The 20,829-nt window shown below is 40.1% G+C and overlaps 2 protein-coding genes and 1 long non-coding RNA gene across 5 annotated transcripts in view; 1 reads left to right on the top strand and 2 right to left on the bottom strand.

Annotated features, from left to right (window-relative positions):
* Nucleotides 1–82: 82 nt before the first annotated feature.
* On the bottom strand, nt 83–15,618 carry anxa3a (annexin A3a). 3 transcript variants are annotated; one of them, XM_030059978.1, is made up of 15 exons: nt 15,510–15,618; nt 13,877–13,916; nt 13,029–13,076; nt 12,206–12,293; nt 11,315–11,409; nt 9,536–9,649; nt 8,233–8,323; nt 6,669–6,748; nt 6,258–6,314; nt 6,079–6,172; nt 5,890–5,985; nt 5,640–5,698; nt 4,089–4,211; nt 616–726; nt 83–358 (listed from the first exon to the last, which is right to left on the bottom strand). In XM_030059978.1, exons 2-14 carry the CDS (start codon nt 13,889–13,891, stop codon nt 667–669), a joined length of 1,020 nt encoding a protein of 339 aa, XP_029915838.1. In that variant the 5' UTR covers nt 13,892–13,916; nt 15,510–15,618; the 3' UTR covers nt 83–358; nt 616–666. The 3 variants fall into 3 exon arrangements, with proteins under 3 accessions (XP_029915838.1, XP_029915837.1, XP_029915836.1); XM_030059977.1 differs by lacking the exon at nt 616–726 and adding an exon at nt 15,324–15,386 and having other exon boundaries at nt 15,510–15,526; XM_030059976.1 differs by lacking the exon at nt 616–726.
* LOC115365151 (uncharacterized) lies at nt 6,682–15,165 on the top strand. The gene is made up of 4 exons (XR_003928752.1): nt 6,682–6,750; nt 7,902–7,905; nt 12,807–12,812; nt 15,153–15,165. It is a non-coding gene; the product is annotated as an uncharacterized LOC115365151 (long non-coding RNA).
* A 948-nt stretch (nt 15,619–16,566) lies between the features above and the next one.
* fras1 (Fraser extracellular matrix complex subunit 1) overlaps nt 16,567–20,829 on the bottom strand; it is a 321,197-nt gene continuing 316,934 nt past the window's right edge. Inside the window, 2 exon segments of the mRNA XM_030059979.1 lie at nt 16,567–18,907; nt 19,670–19,816. Of these exon segments, the coding sequence (XP_029915839.1) occupies nt 18,323–18,907; nt 19,670–19,816 (732 nt within the window). The 3' untranslated portion in view covers nt 16,567–18,322.

Consider the following 20,829-nt stretch of genomic DNA (forward strand, 5'->3'; position numbering starts at 1 on the left):
TGTGGTGGAAATATCTCCCTACCCACTGTTGTGCACAGGAATGAGAACAATACACCAGCAAACAACAAACAAAACTGCAAGGTGCTCAGCCAAAAGTTGTTTTTAATTAGTTGTTTTTGGATGGAAGTTCCCTTTAATGCAGTGGAATAAAATCATTGTGCAGTTTTGGGAAAAGAACATGAGGAGAAATAGATGATAAGGCATAATAAAGCATGAGAAATAAATGGAAATAAACACAGAGAGAGAGAGGGAGAGAGGAGGGATGAGTGTGATGTCACACCGAGCGCCGTCAGGAGTCGTCGTCGTCCCCTCCACAGATTTTGAGCAGAGTCTTTCTATAATCCCCGTGGCAGTCGGACTGAAACGACACACAAACAGAATTTGATATGAACACTTCAGTCGGCGCGGCGCTGCAGACGAGCTCGGGCGGCTGCTTGTTTCAAATCAATCTTTAATGTCCTGCGTGCCGCTCCCAGGACTGTTCGCTACCCTTTCGTAATCCCCTGTGATGTGTATCTGTTCAAAGCCACTTGCTCTAAGACTGTAAACAAGGTTCAATTAGTAGTTTGAGGGTGAAGCACACAGTTAATTGGACATGGAGACGGAAGAGCCTACAGTGGGTCAGACGGGCAGCGGGTGTCCTCGTGGCCTGGGACGGACGGGCGGCTAGTCGTCCCCTCCGCAGATGGCCTTCACACACTCGCCGTGGCAGCCCGACAGATCCGACTGAGGACACAGTGACACAACCAAGCCAGGAAAATAACTTCTTTTCATTAGTTTGTCTGCAGCCCACACTGCCGAGTCCATCCCGAAAGCCAGCAGAGGAATTCGCCGTTTTACCAGCCAATGACAAATTTAGGATTGAGATTGGAGTTTTAGGGATACAAGTGTCGCTTTCTCAGAGGCTGAGCTTCACTGGAGGAAGAAATAATCTCAACTGGCATTGACGTTTCACACTGCAGCACCGTCATTTTTTAACATAGTGTGAGATAACATTTAAATGACCTATTTAGTAAACAGGACACTTTATTTTACCCTGTCCTTCATAATATGCTGAGTAAATTTGTGAGTGTTCAGTTTGAAGAGTGGCCCCTTTCAGAGGGTTACCCTGTTACGACGGCGTGTTAGGGCCACTGTAGGGAGGAATAAATTATGGAGCTGGAAGAGGGAGGTAATAATCTGAGAAAAAAACCCTCAAATTTCTAAGATTAATGCTGTAAATTTACGAGAAAAAACTAGTTTTCCGTCTGACCGTTTTTTTCTTGTAAATTTGTAAAATCTCAGAAATCTCAAATTTTTGAGTTTTTTCTCATAATTTTGAGTTTTTTTTTCCTCAGAAATTTAGGTTCAACTTTAATCTTAGAGAATATGCCAGTTTTTTCTCATAGATTTCTGACTTTAATCTCAAAAATGTAGGTTTTTCTTGAAAATATGTGACTTCATAATCTCTGAACTTCTGAGCTTTTTTTCCATAAACTTGTGAGTTTTTTCTCCTAAATTTACCACTTTAATCTCAGACAATATCTGAGTTTTTTTTATTGTAAATTTATGACTTTAATCTAAAAAAATCTGAGTTTTTTTCTCTGAATATTACCTCTCCTCCCCTGGCTTCATATTTTTCTTCCTCCAATTATGCACCATCATGTCTTATTGATACACTAATCTATAATTTATTGTAGTTGGGGGTTGAGGTGCTGCCATATCTAACAACCCACAGACCTACATCATGTGGTAGGTTTAAATCCCTAAAATGCATCACTATTGACAAGGTTTAAAAAATTATGCATGTCATAAACTGTGTTACACCAATTTAATCACTGTGCAAATTTTAAGTGTGCCGGAGATTGTTTTATCTATTGACGGTAATATAAGAAATTACAACCCATTATGATTCCTAATGTTGCTATAATGCACTGGTAAGCTTGGTGCTCATTTAGCAGCTGAGTGATAAAAGGGAGACTGACCTGAAATAGTGACTACATCCTGCACTTTGCAGAAAACTAAAAAAAAGTAAACCCTGGTCCCAGCCTGGCTATCCCAGTGGAAACTGGAAATTTTCCGCTTGTTCCCAGGGCCTGATGTTCCCTCAGTGTGTGTTTTTTTTTTTTTTCTAACTGTAAACAGCCCCATGTTCCCCCATGTCCTTTTGACATAAATGATGTGCATGTCCTCTGATATATTCTCAAAAATCAATCTCTTAATACAGTATACATTCAATAATCAATATCTGAAGTGGTGTTTGAATATGGTATGTGAAAAAAAATGCATTAAGGGAACACAGGGCTGTGGGAACATAAATACACTCTTTTTTTAGGGCAGTAGCAGAGTGTAACCTCAGATTATTACCTTCCTTTTTTCTTAACGTTTGTCTTTCCATTGCATTTTTATCCTGTTACTTAATCAGAAAAACTGCGGTTCACTGAAGTTTAACTCAACTGTTCAGATTATTTCCGCCTCCAAGATATGTTTGAATTAGTAAAAGTCCAATAGGACCTCTAACTGATGGATGGCTACTTGGCAGTGTGGCTCAGAAAGAAAACAAACGTTCAAGCTGAAGCCAAAAAGTAAAAGTACCTGGTGGTAATTTCCCACCGGTGACTCTTTTGCCTCTCAGGGTTCAACCAGGTAGACGGCGTCTCGTTTTGTCTGGATGATTTGATCAGAGGTGGAGACCCCGTCTACCTTGATAAACCTGAGCTTCAAAATGATAAAAACTGGATGGAAAATTCCCACAAAACCCCAGCAACGTACACTCTAAAAACTTCAAGGGACTTTTGGAAACCTTTAAGGATTCTGAGTCCAGGTGAGTCCCAGATGAGTCTTTGAAGAATCCCCACGTAAGAGGTTCATGAACGCTGAAGGTACATCTATAAACCTTAACATTTGAGACATTCTTCAAGAAACTCTTGAATAACTCTTTAATTTTGGTTCACTTTGCGTTTTGGGAAAACAGCTGGCAAAGCCCTAGTTTCTAGAGTGTACAAAGACTTAGTCAAATTGAAATAAAATCAAATGTGGCCTGAGATGTTAGTGACAGATTAGTGACATGAAGAGAAGCCTACCTAAGAGCATTCAGAGCAATCGCCTTTTCATCCAGTGGACTAGTCATTTTGTCCAGGGACGGTCTTAGCAAACAGATCTAAGAGGGCCTTTTGACTCTGGCATCATCCACAAATATTTGGTTTCACAGACAAACCGGTTTGCCAGATCAAAGAAACGTGTAGTAAGATGATATTTGGACAAACAGGAGCCATAACTCTGAAACTGATCAGAGGAGCCCCGGCCAAATCCTGTGAACAACTTAATTTGTGATGCGTTTATGTTGCTGCAGATGAACATACAAGGACATAAAGGGATTCTGTTGCTCAAATGTACCGAGGCGAAACAGATAAAGCCTGGTAATCGATTACGACGGAATAAATTCTCAATGCAATTCTGGAAAAGAAAGGTACATCAGTGCTGAAGTGCGGTAAACCCAAATCATGTAACACTAGGGCTGAATGATATGCTAAAAAAAAACATATTGGGACTATTTTGGCAGATATTGTGACTGCAATGTGAGTCATGGCTTTAGTGGGAATGGTACCTTTTGTCATTTCCATTTTCACAGGGTCTGAACCAAACAAATTAATTTTACCTTTAATTTTACCTTTATCAAAAAGCTGCTGCTCCTGCGATTTAGACATTGCACTTGGCCATACTGTGATTTTGATATTTCAGTTACTTCTTCAGCTCTATTTAACGCTTGCGTCGCAAAGCAGGGACGCAGCAGATGCAGATTCTCTTGTGGAAAGAGCAAAGTTCTGAGGATACTGAATTATATTACTAAGAATTAATGTTATTGAGGGATCAGAGAGAAAAGTCTTGATGGTTGTTTATTGTTTCTGTCCCTGAAACACAGGAAGCCTTACCCCTGTTTAAACCAGAGGAGCCAGTCTGTTTATTTGCCCCATGGTTGAGGTCCTGGTTCCAAAAGGTCCCTACCACAGAGATGGTACTCTCCAGGTTCTAGAGGACGGTCTGGGCGGAGGTTTTTTGCACTGACCATTCTTACCTACATGATAAAGCTAAGGAACGCAGTCGCTCACCTCGATGGCGGAGTGCAGAGAGTAGCTGTAGAGCTTCTTGAACTCGGCCCTGATGTCCAGCAGGTCGATCTCAGACCGACTCACCATGATCCGGTTCAGAGTGGCCTCGTCCGTCCCACCACCCTGACCACAGGACACATCCAGCCATCAAGGAGAGAAACAAATCCTCACATTTACTTTGCTCTCAATCAGCAGGAGCCACTGTGCAAGTCTCCCTCCATGCATTTTTCTTGTATCCGTCCGTCCTGCAAACCCCAGATGTATCTCTGAATCGAGATACATCGAGCTGCAGACTCAGAGAGCCACCACAGAGCTAGACAGAGTGGTAAATGGCATTGAAGCTGACAAATTACTTACAACAGGCCCAGGACAGATCCCTACCCTGACTGTAACCTGAGAAAACCCATGCCTAAATTTATCGGTAATTCTTCACTTGAGAATTGAGCAACTGCAAATGACCCAATTCCCCCTCAGGAATGAAAAAGTATTTCTGATTCAGATTCTGATTCTGATTTACAGTTACTTTCAGGGATGCAGCCAAAGTACAACAGCAGTTCAACAAGCCGTCAGTAAAATGAAGTACATCTACAACGCTGCGTAACTATTTAAAGGGTTTTTCCTCCTCCCTTTGGGCAAAATCCCCTTTTATTGACTTCCCCAGACTGAGACAAGTTGTTGGGTACCATTTCCCCCTCTGTACGTCCAGTGGCTCACTTCCTATGGGTCGCATTTTGTGTTAGCTTAGCTCCATCAAAGTGGAAAAATAAACCTTACAGCAGCTCTAAAGCTGTCTTATTTACACAATGTATTATGTGGATTTGAAATACACTTGGAATTTAGAAAAGGAAACAGGAGTTGTATAAGGAGAAGTTAATCTGTGCCGGATCCTCTACCTTCAGCGGTGTGCAGGTCACTGGTAAATGTGTTCAGTGGTTACAGCGCCACCATCTGACTTCTCCTGAAATGACTCCTGTTTTATGTAGAAAAAATCCCAAGAGATTTCAAACTGTTGCTGTGTAAATCAGACAGCTTAAGAGCTGCTGTAAGGTTTATTTTTTCACTTTGACGGAACCAGGCTAACGACTCCCACTGACTTCAAGTCTTTATGCTAAGCTAACATAAAATGCTACCTAAAGGAACTGAACCACTGGACGTACAAAGGAGAAAATGGTGTCCAACATCTGGTCTCAGTCTGGGGAAGTCGTAAAAACCTGTCTTTTGCCCATAACATTAAAGTATTCCTTTAAACTGAGAAAACCCAATGAAATGTATTTCCAGTTGATCTTGGGGCTGCAGTCAAGGTGCAACAATAGTTCAGCAAGCCGTCAGTAAAAAGTGGCAAATCTATGTAACTATGTAAGCAAAGACATTTTAAATCAATATCCTGCCTGTTGAAAAGATAGATTTTATATTTTTTTGTTGCATAATTTATATTTTTTATGTAATTTCTACATACAAAAGGAGACATTTCTTCAGCTGTGGTGCTATCAGCAGCCTCTGCACAGTCCTCTGCAGCCTAAACCTGTGCAATGAGTGTGTGAGTGTGTTCACCTTCATGCTCTCGTACAGACGCTCTGCCATGTAGGCCGGGACGCTCTTGACACATTTCACTGCAGGGAGACAAAACACACGGCCAGTAAGAACCAAACCTTTCCTTTCAAATGAGCTAACTACATGAAAAATGACATTTGTTTGATGATCCTATTACAGGGACAAAGAACACCTCTCTTTCATAAACAGGTGTGCATCATTTTGACATCCTTCCAAGTCAATTTAATGTTAATAACTTAAATTAGACAACCGATGGCCACCAGCAGTTCTTCCAGTTTTCCCGACATCTCTCCTTCGATGCTTTGCTGGAGGCTTTTCCCGCTGATGTTCTTGTATTCGATGAGAGCTTTGTAAAAAAAAAAAAAAAAAACAGATTACTTTACATTCACTGCAGCCTGTACAGAGCTGCATTTGTGCTTCAATGTAAAGACGATTATACTTTGTCGGAGCTGAGGAATGCTTCTGTGGCACAGGATGTCGATGAACTTGGACTCGTCGGTGCCCCACTTCTTCTCCCCGGCGTCGTACAGAGTCTGGAGGGAGGGGGGTGGAGGAAAATGTGAATTTATCAAGAGCAAACATAAGAAAAAAAGAAAACAAAGTGTGCAGAAAAAGCACCTTGGCATCTTCCTTTGCTTTCTCTGGATCTACGGTGGTACTTTCGTCCCGCTTGCCCTGGAAATAAAAACCAAAAGGTGAGAGTTCACATCAGCTCTGGGACTCATTTCACTTTCAACTCAAGATCAATTTTGAGAGCCATCGACAATTAAAAACTAATATTCAGTTATATTGAACACATTTCTTTGATTAATCCACTGTCATGTATGTTTTACTCCCTCATCTCCAATAACTAAATTCCCTACATCTTGATAATTTTGCTGCTGCACGTTTCTTTTTACCTGATTTCAGAAATAAATAAGTTTTCACATAAGCACACAGCACCAACCCAGCACAAACAACAAGACAACACAGATATAAACAGAGGGACAGATGATGTCGCTGTTTGTCATTTACGTCTGTGGAACAAACCTCGGCCAAGAGGAGCAGGGCTTGGGAATACTGTCCAGAAACTTCCTTCTTCAGGTCGAGGGTCAGCTTCTTCTCTGTTTCTGTCGGGAAAAAAAAAACGTCCAAGATGAGCGCATGAGACTGATTGCAAACTGACTCTCATTTTGCTGCTGATGATACAAAACTCGTGAATTCAATAAAAAAAAATCCCCTGAGGAAGGTGTTTGAAAAGTCGCTCAAAAAAAATAAATGTATAAATGTAATTGTAATCAGTTAGTTAGTGAGAAAAGCATGGCTCAGCAGAGACGGCGAGACAAATCTGAGAGCGACAGCGTCTCTCCGTCCAGACGGGCTCCATTCACCTGCCAGCATGACCTCAGACTGTTTCTGATTGGTTCTCCTGTTTGAATTAGCCCCGCCTCTCTCTCTCATCAGCCAGTCAAATCGAAGCACGTGGCTCTGAGCGGCCGACCACGTCGAGGTCGTTTCTTGTAGGGATGGGCGATACCACACTTTAAGGATTCGATACGATACCGATACTTTTTCTTGCATTTTCAGCGATACCGGTACCGATACTGACAATTTTTTTCATTCAAAATATTATTACATTTAAGACAAATTACATGACAAATACAGACCATTTATACCATATTTATTATGGTCAATACATAATAAAACTAAAATTAAAATAAATAACATAAATATGAATGAGATGACACGGGCCAGCTCAATACGCCGCCTGGCACAGGGGTGTGTCAGCACATAGTAAGTGAAGGAAGCTATCTAAAACAGCTGAAAGTTATGCATGCACCCCCTATTCTTATTTGTTAATATCAATATTTGTTTAAGGAAACTGATGCCAAATGAGTAGTGTGTGAGAAACGATATATCGATACCACAGGATCAATACGCCCATCCCTAGTTTCTTGTTTCTGATCCAAAGACGTGTGATTTGTTAAAAAAAAAGAAACGTCAGTCGGGGTTGAGTTCTTTACTGTCCAGTTTAAAACATTAGTTAGAAAAGTAATCAAAACTAATCACAGGTAATAAGTTACATTAGTTTGATGAAGTCATTAAAACACTTACATTTATATATTTTAACAGTGTATCTGGTAATCTATAACCCATTACATTTCAGAGGCAGCCTTCCCAGCCCTGGTTATGGTGCAGACGGTGTGTAGGAGTCACAGTTATCATAGTTTTGTATTTTTCATTCGTTTTTATTTTTATTTCAATTTCAATTTTTGTTTTCAGTCCAGTTTAGTCTCCAGACTGGGTTTGCTGGTTCCAGTTTAGTTTTTCTTGTTTAAAATGTTTCGTTTGAGTTGAGTTACAACACGTGACCAAACTGACCAACAGCAAACAAAACTAAACACATTTTATTTTTATTTTAGTTCGTTTTCTACATACACAATGTCATTTCAGTTCGTTTTCTCTAAAGTCCAGCTTTTATTTTTATTCCTGGTAACTAAAATGTTTTTTTTTCTCACAGCTAGTTTTAGTTCTTAGTTTAGTGTGAATGAGCTGTGTAGCCTTGCAGATTTTGACGTTTTCAGCCTCACAGGTTCAGCATGAACGTCTTTACCTTCCAGATAAACTTCACTGAGTGCTTTGATCTGCTGGTTCGATCTCGAGGCAAAGATTTCGATCAGGACGCTGTCGGCGGTCCCGAGCCCCTGCAGCGTGACACACACACACACACACACACACACACGCACGCACACACACACACACACACACACACACACACACACACGCACATCATGAATAATTACACTCTAACACTGGAGGATGGACAGACAGACTTTGCTTATGACAACATCAGCTCCTGTCATGCTGTGTGTGCATGTGTGTGTGTGTGTGTGTGTGTGTGTGTGTGTGTGTGTGTTTCCTGTGGTGTTTTTTCACATGATCATGAATTTTATGTATCAAAAGTGGCTTGTTGCTTGATCATTTCAGCACAACTGATGGTTCAATTTAAAAATAAGAACACAACGTCATTAAAATTATTAACATCAATGAATGCGTCATGAATTATAGAATCATAATCAACAGAAAGGAGGGGGGAAAAAATCACCATAAACAAAATTAAAGCTGTTCAGTTCACTTTCCTGTGGTGAGACGAGTCTTTCTCTGCTCAGAAATAATATTAGAGGATTATTAGTTCTGGATGGACTGGCCTCAGGTACCACACAGCTCAATCTAGTGCTTTTTAAAAATATTTTTCAAGGTAAATTTGAACAAAACTGAGGACAGATTTTTGTAAAAATCATATTTTAGTTCTTCATATTGACCTCGCAGTGGAGTGTAAAGGTCCGTGCTGTGTGTTTGGGCTGTACTGAGGTCAGTTTTGAGCAGGAATGTCATTGAAATAAATCAAACCAGGAGCTTTTTTTTTTTTTTTTTTTTCACAGAACTTGGGACGAGTAAGTCCAAGGATTTCTGTGGATTTCTCTCTACAGACTCTAAGGTGAATATTCTGGTTACTCCTGTGCCTGTAAACATATATGACAGTGTAAGATATGAATATAAATTAAGTTTTAGGATGTGTATCAGGATCAGAAATGTTGAATTTCATGCAGAAGAGAGAGAGGAGCTTGAGTCATTTTTGCAAAGAGAAATTAAAAGGCGGATAAAATGTTGACGTGGAAACTAAGAGCTCATAAATTCAAACTGAAGATCAATGACTTTTAAAGCCTTGAAGTTAAGACTTTTTAAAGACCCTCAGTCTCTGATGACAGTCAACATGATGCTTCACCATAATGTGCAGTAAATAATCTACTTTATTGTGTTTTCAGAGTTTTTTCCTCACTCAGAGTGGCTTTGTAAGGTTATGAAATATGATCTCTGGGTGATAAAACAGAAAAAAAAAGAGAAGATAGGCTGACCTTCATGGCGCGGGCGACCTCGTGGCAGTCGTACGCCGCGGGGGGCGTGACCAGCGCCACCAGCACCTCCTCAAAGTCGCCGTGGGTGTCCCCTCTCAGGTCCTCCTCTAAGCTCTGCAGGAAACACAGGCAGACAGGTTTTCAGAAGTGTGTGCTCACAAACACACACACACACACACGCCTACATGAGTGTATTTACACAAAACCACACCCACGGCCTCGGCGCTCACACCACCTGCTGCTGTTTGTTTTATGTAAAAATGAACCTGGGACCCAAAGTGAAGAGGAGCCGCAGCCGCAAACACGACCCCTGCTGGCTGTTGTTGTGCAAAATCTTCCAAATTAAAATATTTCATCTTTTCTTGTTCCAGATATTCCTCAAAAAATCTTGTTTTTGATGCCGTCCTGTTCAAATTTATCATTTACTTTTTGTGCCTTTTAAGAAAATGAATGTTTTGTCTGTGTTTCCTGTGGAGTCTGATGACAACATGTGACGCTTATTAAGTATAAAAGCTGTTTACTGTTGAGCGCATTTCAAATGTCAGTTGTGTGACAATTAATCAAGACGATTTCACACATTACTTCTATAAAATATTACATCATATCATATCCATATCAATATTATACACATCTTTTTTTTTTTTTTTTTTACTGCTGGAACTCTTTCATGACACTAAAGCGAGTTTGCAGCTTCCTAACATGATTAAAGGCTGTTTTTTTTTTTTTTTTTTTTTTTTTTTTTTAGATGAAACAGAGCAACAAGACAGGCAGGTGGTTCAACAACCAGCGCGAGACATTTGTTTCAGGTTCTTCATTTGTTTCAGGTTCTTCATTTGTTTCAGGTTCTTCATTTGTTGTAGGTTCTTCATTTGTTTCAGGTTCTTCATTTGTCTCAGGTTCTTCATTTGTTTTAGGTTCTTCATTTGTCTCAGGTTCTTCATTTGTTTCAGGTTCTTCATTTGTTGTAGGTTCTTCATTTGTTTCAGGTTCTTCATTTGTCTCAGGTTCTTCATTTGTTTTAGGTTCTTCATTTGTCTCAGGTTCTTCATTTGTTTCAGGTTCTTCATTTGTTTCAGGTTCTTCATTTGTCTCAGGTTCTTCATTTGTTGTAGATTCTTCATTTGTTTCAGGTTCTTCATTTGTTTTAGGTTCTCCATTTGTTGTAGGTTCTTCATTTGTTTCAGGTTCTTCATTTGTTTCAGGTTCTTCATTTGTTTCAGGTTCTTCATTTGTCTCAGGTTCTTGGTGGTCACCAGCCTGCAGCCTGAGCTCATCATCCGGTTGGAGGCTCACACAGGAGGAGAGCTGCTCGTTTGATTTGATCAGTAAACTTGTCATCCAACTAGTTAAAAGCACTTGACATGTTTTACACAAGCGACCTTGGTTTAAATTATAAATCAGTGTTGCGCACACCGAATATGTTTGTTTTATAAAGTTTAGCTAAAAGGATGAAAATAATCAGCGTAAATTATCGAAAAATTCATTGAATCTCATATGAGTCATTTTTGACACAATCACTTGTGCATCTCAGGGTTAAAGGGCCGCACCAGTGACAAGTTATCATAAGCCAGACATTCAAAATCAGTGGAATAGTCCTTTAGTAACTGAGGCGCTGCAGATTCCTTTTCGGTTGTCACACACACATGAAGTGCTGACTGAGCTGACCGATGACCTGAAGGTGGCGACACTTTTCTAAACTGCCTGCGTATTAGTTTTGAATTGATGCATATACAGAGCTGATCTATTGATCGATGTTCTGATCGATCACATGGCTCTCACTCTGCCCGTGGCCTCCTGGTACGCTGCACAGATGAGCTGCCGCTGAGCGCTGCTCCTGCGGGTCAGGACGTCGATCAGCGTCTTCTCCCTGGTGCCTGAGGAGGAGGAGGAGGAGGAGGAGGAGGAAGAGGAGGAGGAAGAGGAGGTCAAACATGAAGACACGACGCTGCAGGAAGCACAATAGCGTGTTCAAGCCAACAGAGCCAGGAGAGGAGGAGAGGGGATATTCAGAGAAAAAAAACTTTATGAGAAAAAACTTTATGAGAATTTATGAGAAAAAAACCCTCAAAGTTCTGAGATTAGCTGCAGCTGATGACCTCATCAAATTCTACTTTGCAGTAGGATTTAGTAACAAGGAAGTCCTGCTGATTTGAGCCCAGAATCACAATATAAGTTTTGTTTTTCATAAATTTGTTTTTTTTTCTCATAAATTTGCAACTTTACTCTAAATTTCAGCTTCTTTCTTGAAAATCTGTAACTATATAATATCAGAAATTTTGAGGGGTTTTTTTTTTTCCCTCAAATTTGACTTTAATCTCAGAATGTCTTAGCTGTTTCTTGTAAATTTGTGACTTTATAATCTCAGAATTTTCAAGTTTTTTTCATATAAATTTGTGACTTTCTTTCTCATAAATTAACCACTTGAATCTCAGTTTTTTCTTGTAAATTTACAAATCTAATCGAGTAAATTCTGAGGTTTTTTTCCTCGACACATTACCCCCCTCCCCTGACTCTAATTTTTTTTCCTCCCTGCACACCGCCGAGGCTCTACATCAAACTTAACTCTGGTTTATAAAACAAACAGTCACTATGCTCTCCAGAAAATCACTCATTTATGTTTTGGTGTGTGTGTGTGTGTGTGTGTGTGTGTGTGTGTGTGTGTGTCTTCACCGAGGCCTTCGATGGCCTTCCTCAGAGCCACGGCGTCGTCTCCTGCATCAAAGTCGGCTTTGGCCTTGATGGTTCCTCTCTCTCCGCTCTGCAGGAAACACACAACATGAACTTCCTCATTTATTATGGACGCACTTTGTTAATACAAGTATTTTATTATTATTATTATTGTTATTATTATTATAATTTTATTGTATGAGATTTGTTTCAGTCAGTGAGATTATTTCTGCCTCTGAGAAAGGTTTCTCTGATTAAAACTCCAATCTGCCCTCTCCTGCTCCAGTTTTCATATTATTTCCTGTTGGGTTTTAATATCATTTCTGTCTGTATTTGTCATCATATTTTTGGTGGGAAGTGTTTTCATAACCACTCATGTGAAGTTCGGGGTGAATAAAGGGCCTCCAGTCGGGGATTATCACAAGTCAAACAACAAGAAAACATTCATTTGTCTTTCTTTTCTTTTCTTTGTTCTTTTCTTCAGAAAGCCCCTTCCCTGCTGACTATGATCTAAACTCTGAATACTCGCCATAAACATGAAGCTTTTGACTAAAAAAGTTAAGGTAGGCTCACCACCAGCACAGAACAGAATAGATTAGAATAGAATAGAGTAGAATTTGACTTAATTGTCTGGCCGAGGCGAAAAATGATCTTCAGTCTTCAAATACAATAGAAATAACAGCAAACAGCACCGCTGTCAGACATAAAATATGTACGCCATATTATCAGCCATATTACAGGATTAGATCAATACATCTGCTGATCAGACAGTATTGATTAGAGGCCCTCAGGTTCAGTGTGAAGGCGCTGCCGGGTGTGAACTCACCGTGGCCGAGAAGGAGGACGGGGAGTTCACCAGACTGTCCAGGTCATCCTGCGGGTCAGACGGACAAATTAACCAGATCACAGCTCTTAATTCAAACCTTATTACACTATTACAGCTGATAATTACAACCTTATTACACTATTACAGCTGATAATTACAACCTTCTTATTATAATTCGGCTGATAATTCAAGCTTTGTTACACTATTGCAGGTGATAATTAAAACTATTACACTATTACAGCTGATAATTACAACCTTATTACACTATTACAGCTGATAATTACAACTTTAACTATTACAGCTGATAATTAAAGCTTTATTACAGTGTTACAGCTGATAATTACAACTTTATTACACTATTACAGGTGATAATTAAAACTTTAACTATTACAGCTGATAATTAAAACTTTAACTATTACAGCTGATAATTACAACCTTATTACACTATTTCAGCTGATAATTACAACTTTATTACACTATTACAGGTGATAATTAAAACTTTAACTATTACAGCTGATAATTAAAACTTTATTACACTATTACAGCTGATAATTAAAGCTTTATTACACTATTACAGCTGATAATTACAACTTTATTACTCTATTACAGCTGATAATTACAACCTTATTACACTATTACAGCTGATAATTAAAACTTTATTACTCTATTACAGCTGATAATTAAAGCTTTATTACACTATTAGAGCTGATAAATCTTTATTGTAATATTACAGCTCATAATTAAAGCTTCATTATATTACAGCTGATAATTAAAACTTTATTATAATATTACAGCTGATAATTAAAGCTTTATTACAGTCCAGACAAACAGAGGGAGGGGTCACTCACCCACAGAGTCGCCATATCAGCAACGAGCCGCTCCTATTGGCTGCAGAGAAAACACCACAATATTCAGCTTTTGTCTTTATTCTGTGATTTGTGGCTGACGAGTTGCAACTTTCCCTCTTTCATTTGCACAGATTATATTCACAACATGAAACTAAAACACGTCTGTCTTCTGTAATATTCCTGCAGGGGCTGCCAGAGAGCTTTCACTGAGCTCACTGAGCTTGGTGGCTTTTTTTTTTTTTTTTTTTTTTTTTTTTTTTACCTCCTATCGTGTTCCTATAATATTCCTATGATATTCAGTGAATTATAGATGGAGTTTGTCTGTTGATCTTCAGGTGGAAACATCATCTGAAAGCTGGGAATCTGAAGATTAATTTAAAATGCAGCTTGGCTCTGTGTGTCAAGTTATTCTAGTCATAAATCTGTTTTGGTTAGGTGTCTGTTTACTTATTTATTTTAATTTAGACAGAGTGTAAAACATGATGATAGAAGAATATCAAACCTTTTCCATGTTCAATTATGTGTCATAAGTTGCTGCAGCAATTTTTGTGGTTGATACCATTTGTTAAACAGATTTGGTGCCAAATCTAATCATTTTTGTCCACTCAAAAATTAATAAAAATGGCCCAAAACCCCTCTAAAACGCCACATTAGGACACCAAGACCTTGAGGAACACCATAGAAAAATTCATGCTGATTTGGTGTAAAAAACATTTGAAATTTAGAGATTTCTGTAAGAATTGCATTTTTCTGTGATTGGATGCTGAGTGCTCTGTTGTGGAAATGTGTCAGAAACTGGCCCTTACTGTCAGTTCACCTGGAGAAGCAGAGCTCCTCTGAACGGCCTCTGTCTAGTCTGAGGATGTGAAGTTTCATGAAGCTGGGATTATCCTAGAGGTCACTAGAGGTCATTTTATACTGTGACGTCATGTTTCAGAAAATGATCTCACTTCATCTCTCAGCCGGTCGCAGCTGAACATCATCAAGTTTTGCTGTGATATCTGCTTATAATAAACAGTCTGAGTCCCTATAGGAATATTATAGGAATATATCACAGGAGCTAAAACACGTCTCTACCTGCCTGCTAAACACCACAGACGCACTCTGAGTCCCGACAGGAATATTACAGAGATATTACAGAGTCATCAGGTGTATTAGAGTTATTATAAACATGACGCAGACGCAGGTTCAGTCACTACAGCAGGATTACAACGATAAAAGTGAGGATAAAAAAAACCCTTTCCGGCTGCGGCTCCCTGGCAGTCTGAGCAGGAAGCCTCGCAGAAAGCCGCGTTCAGGCGTAAAGGTGAAATACACTCAAATAAATTCAAATAAACTCACACAAACACACACACGCACACACACGCAGACACCGCGGGAGTTTTCTGTAAACATGATGGTGATTTTCAGTCACGGAGCATCAGATTTTATGAGAGGAGTTGCCCACCTTGGCTGCTTCCACAGGTAAGTCAACACACCTGAGCACACCTGAACCTCCTTTGATTTTTTACTAAAAAAAAAAAACCAACAACAACAAAAGTCTGGACTGTGACGTCACGTCGCGTCAACAAAACAACAAATTCACCTTGACGGAGGAAAGAAAGTTGGGCAGTTGAAGGAGAAAATGTCTCACCTGGACTTCTGTCTGTCTGAACCGGAAAACTTCCTCGTGCCTCGCCGCGCCTTCACTCAGGTGAGTTCACACGAGGCTCACCTGGCGGCGCGTGCTGCCTTCAGGGCCGCCTCGGAAACTCATCACCGAGTAACCAACATTAATATAATTTAAATCGACAGCAATCGGCTATTTTATTATTATTGTTATTATTATTAATTATTAGTATTATTTTGCTATTACTACTGCACATACTTACACTTACACACACATACATACATACATACATATATATATATATATATATATATATATTTTTTTTTTTTTAATTATTTATTTTTTTTTCTCTCATTTATTTATTCATTCATTCATTCATTTATTTTGTGATTATTTTGTGTTTTATTTGATTTGGAAAGTGCTTTGCAAACTATTATTTTTTTAGGCGCTGTACTAAGTTTACTATATAATAAGATAAACTTTGTACCAAAAGTAGCCTTGGCAGTTTAGGGTTAGTTTGATAAGCAGACATTGGAGTAAATAAATAGCCTAAATAAATACAGACATACATAGCCTAAATAATTAAATAACTGTATAACTGGTATGAGGTGTTCAGGGTTGGTCACCTTCAGCAGGATGGACATGATGCATGATGTTTGATTGATCATATATTTACCGAAGAAATAATCAATAGCACCCTGAACATTCATGTGGAGACCTCAACCTGAAATGACTCCAGCAACATCACTTTCAACCGATTCAACACAAAAATATGTTTTATTTTGCACTTTTTTTCCAGCAAAATCCTGGATTTCACCCTGAAGCTGAGCCGACAGAGTGAGCCACACGGGACCGGCCTGGGTTTCAGTTTTTCTTTTTATTACTAAAAAAAAAAAGGCACCAAATACAGGCATCATACTGATAGCATCATAGTTATTTTTCCACAAAATGATAGCACCAAAAATATAACGTTGTTCCCCCGACTTCCCCGTTCCCATGTTTGTTGATAGGCACACAGTTGGATGAAGACGGGACGAGGGGAAACAGGGGAGAGAGTCCCACATCATAAAATATTTCTGTATTTTTTTTTTTTTTTGTTCTCTTCAGCTCTCATTTCTCTCCCAACAGTGTCAGACACTTCCACAAATAAAAATACAAAATGTGACCAGTGTGGGTACATCAGTAGCTGAGTCATACATACATACAGTAATACGTCATATGAGGGTAACATAATGATACATAATGAGGGGAAAAGGGGTGACAGAGGTGAGGAGTGGGTGTTGAAATGAAAATAAAATAAAATAAAGTGAGGGCTTTTGTGTCTTTGGGCAGAACGAAGGCAAACAGGAGACACACATCTCATAGAAAATACTGTTAACATGATAAAAAACATATGATCATTCATTTGAGGACGCGTTGTAAGGCTAAAGCGTTCTATGATGTGGACGGGATCGCAACCCAAAAACGCTCCGCAGAGTCGCATTCAAAGCGCACACCACCTTCTTTTTCCTCTGCGGCGTTTCATATTACAATCAAATGGAAATTTTACTTTCTCACTACAGGATTACAAAAAGAAAAAGAAAAAAAAGAAACACTTTGGACGAGTTTTGAAATTCATGAGGAAGAATACTGCATGGCACTTAATATTGGCAGCTGTCTATAGGTAAAAACAAAAATAAAAAAACAAAATTAGTGGTTTCACAAAGTTGAAATAAGAGGCAATATATGTTTTTACAATGTGACAGTACATGTCAAAAAAGTAAGGCCTGAAATAGACGCGTATTCAAATGCAAACACAGTACCTGCTGAGGGAGGGATTAACAAAAAGTCGTGGCGTAATTGCACTTGAATTGGTTTCATTAATTATTTACACTCTTTACTCGTTGAGCCTCGGGCGAGCAGCAGCACGCCGACCGCGCTTTAATACTTTCATAGTGGTCATAGAAGCAGCTGCAGCCGTTACACAAGCCGTCCGACACTTCACTGCAAGGCCGCTGCCAAAAATCTGTCACTTAATCTCATATTCAATCTGATGTTTGTTCCTCAAACTCGTGTAAAAACCTGCCAATGGGATGGAAGTATCAATCTGTGGAAACAAGGCAGGATAAGGCAGATTAGCCCACTAGAATCAAGGAAATGAAAAAAAAAAAAAAAAAGTCTGAAAACAAGTTAATTAACATGGGAAAAAAGTGGGATTATCTCATCCCACTGGCAGATTTTTACTCCTTTTTAAAAACAAGATTTTAACTGTGAATATGAGACTGAATGACTTGTTCAGATGGAGATTTCCTCTTTTCAGTCATTAAAGTTGGTAAGTACAGCTCAGCAGCTAAAAACAAACACTCATTTTGCTCTAATCTACGATACTGAAGAGCTGCTAATCTCCAGAATAAAGGCATGAAGGAGGACTTGTACAGCGGCTCCAGCTCCACAGCAGTGACATGACAGAACACAGCAGGGAGTCGCCGGTGTCTGAGCTACCAGTCGTCGTTTTGGTGCTGAAAGGATGAAAAAATGTCAAGTTAAAAAAAATGATTTTCCCGTGCCTAACGTGTCAGACTGGAGTCTGGCGGCAGATGTGGCGTGACGGACTGTTGTTGAGCGGTTCGTGGATTTCTGAGGTAGCCCAGTTGTGAAATGATTTTGTCGCCGCGTAGCTGGCCGCACGTCGCGCTCTTCCCTTTTTCAGACTCGGTATAAAAATACATTAAACAAACATCTCATTCCTTTAAGTACAAACTCTCTTTTAGAAAATACCATTAATATTTATTTTTTCATCAGATTTCTCTCCTCCTTCTCCTCCTGCTCCTCCTCCCCGTCCCGTGTGGACAGGGGGCTCACACCTCGGTGCCGTCGTTGAGGTTGTTGTGCAGCTTGACCTCCAGGTTGACCTGTTTGACCTTGGCCTTGGCGGCGGGCTCCTGCGTGCGGTTGAGGATGTTGATGTTCCTCACCGTGCAGTGCTTGCTGCTGAAGTTCTTCTCCAGGCACTTGTCCATGCACACCTCCACCTTGGTGTTCAGCGGGTACTCCTCGTACGCTTTGCCCGCCTTCTTGCTCTTCTTCTTGCCCGAGCGGCGGCAGCGGCGGAACAGGAAGCAGGAGGCCAGCAGCACGAGCACCAGCAGCGTCAGGGCGGCCACGCCCCCGCCCACCGAGCTGCCCACGTGCGGGTTGAAGGAGGCGGCGGGCGCCGTCTCCAGGCGCAGGGACTTCATGTTGGTGCCGTTCTTCATCTGGTCGCCCTCGTTGTCGTAGATGAGCGACTCGTCCAGCGTCAGCCGCCCGCTGCGGTCCACCAGGTCGCGGCGGGAGCGGCGGCCCAGCTGATAGGTCACAGAGCGCTGCATTCTGGGACTGGACCGCGACTCTGGACCAATCACGTAGATTACCTGCAGATACCACTGGTGCCCCGCCTCCACCTGTCAATCAAAACACAGGAGGGGAAAAAGAGTGTTAGCTGTAGAGCTGAAATGTCAGAGAGTTAAATTTACAACTGTTCATGAAATATAACACTGAGTTTTGGACAAATCATTGTTTTCTTATTCAAATAAGCACTGCAGATTTAGATTTTATATCTATTTTATATTTTTATATGTATTTTTTAAAATTTTTTAGAATTTATATTTTATTATAATGGCATGCAGTTTATCCTTGGTCCAAGTCAGTGGTCAGTTTTCAGAGGGATTATGGTGGATTATTAACCATGTGACTGGATGAATTGAAATGTTATTACAACAGTTTCCTCCAGTTTAGACAGGGACCTGCTGCTGAACAAATTTTCTGACAGAACCTGGGAGAGGTCAGTCTAGTTTAGTTTAGTTTAGTTTAGTTTAGTTTATCAGTTGGTCAGTCTGGGGATTTTGCTGGGTTTTTCTCTACAGGTCAGCATGACAAGTCAGTATAAAGTCAGTTTGCTCATTTTATCAGCAGGTGAGTGCAGCAGGTCAGTATGAAGGCTTGTTTAGTTTAGTTTAGTGACGTCACATATAAAACACTTTCAAGCAAAATACATATATAACACAATGTACTCTGGCAGTGGAAGGTTCAGTGGGCTGAGAGCTTTTTAACGTCAGAAAGTTTGATCTGATGCAAAATATCTAATATAAATCTATTGAATTTCGGATGTTTTAAGACTTTCAGACTCGCTGCTGCAGCACGGGACGCCGATGTCCCGCTCTCACCTTGTAGAGGGCGTCGACTTTCATGGTGAAACCGTCGACGCCGGGCATGCCTGCCATGTCCTGCAGCTCCGGGATGTCGGAGGCGAAGTTGGCCTCGAAGGGAACGTCATGGAAATACCTGTCGCACACGTCAGGCTGTTTCCGGTCCTGCAGAGGGAATCGTAAAAACACACACACACTCAGAGCGCTGCACTCTCACATCTGTGGCACTGTTTAACATGAACGTTTGCTGAAACACCGCTGCGTTTTTGCTTCAGTGGCACAGGAAGTTCAACATTATATGGTACAGTCCACTGATGGACATTAGACACTCCTTTTAAAATACAATAGAGTGAATATTTAATACTTGTGCAGTAGGGTTAGGGTTAGTGAAAACACACTGCTTCTACACTGAGGAAAGAAACGTCTGCAGTGTTAACGATGCAGGACAAACAAACAAAGGTGTGTTCATCCTGCACAGAATCATAAGAATTTGCATGGTAAAATAAAGCAGGTTATTTGCATAAGCCGCAGTGTTTGGTTATGTCTTTTCCAGGCAGTGGTCAGACTGGTGTGCCTGGTCTGTGATGGACAGAGAACAGGTACAACATCGCGGCACGAAGAAAGGATTTTTTTCCTCATGATTTTGTGTTTATAAAAAAGGCTTCTGATTAAAAAGGGAGGATTCTGAGATATAAATCTGCACCTGTAAGAAAATTTTGTCATTGTCATTATAATTGTTTTTTATGTGGCAAGAGAGGGCCTCTGTACATCCTTGATGGCATACAACATAAATAAAATTAATTCATTGATCGTATAGCAATTGTTTAAAGCGTTATAAGTGCTGTGAACAGGAGTTAACATTAACTCACTCAGCAGAACAAAAACCTCACAGGACTGTGTGACAGTAATCGTGTTATAACAATACAAATACACATAAACAGAATCATGGCTAAATTGAAAGTCCGCTCAACAGTTTAGCAGCAGCAAATGAAGCCACACAGAAAGCTGACTCTGGTGTCTCATTAGAGCCAATTCATGAAAAATTCAGGAATCGGTGTGAAAGCCACATTTCTCTGAATGACACTAAACTATCATTAAAGGAGCTCTGCGCAGGCTAAGTGCAGGCTTTTATTCCAAAACGAGAAAACCCAACTCCCAACAGGTGACACAAAAGCATT

Source organism: Myripristis murdjan, chromosome 9 (genome assembly GCF_902150065.1).
Source record: "Myripristis murdjan chromosome 9, fMyrMur1.1, whole genome shotgun sequence".
NCBI classification, from domain to species: Eukaryota; Metazoa; Chordata; class Actinopteri; order Holocentriformes; family Holocentridae; genus Myripristis; species Myripristis murdjan.

Coding starts and splice junctions, on each gene's coding strand:
- anxa3a (XM_030059976.1), bottom strand. Junction 9,650..11,314: donor ACCAGGAGGCCACGGGCAGA/GTGAGAGCCATG, acceptor TGTTTCCTGCAG/AGCTTAGAGGAGGACCTGAG. Junction 6,749..8,232: donor CAGTGAAGTTTATCTGGAAG/GTAAAGACGTTC, acceptor TTTTCCCGACAG/AAACAGAGAAGAAGCTGACC.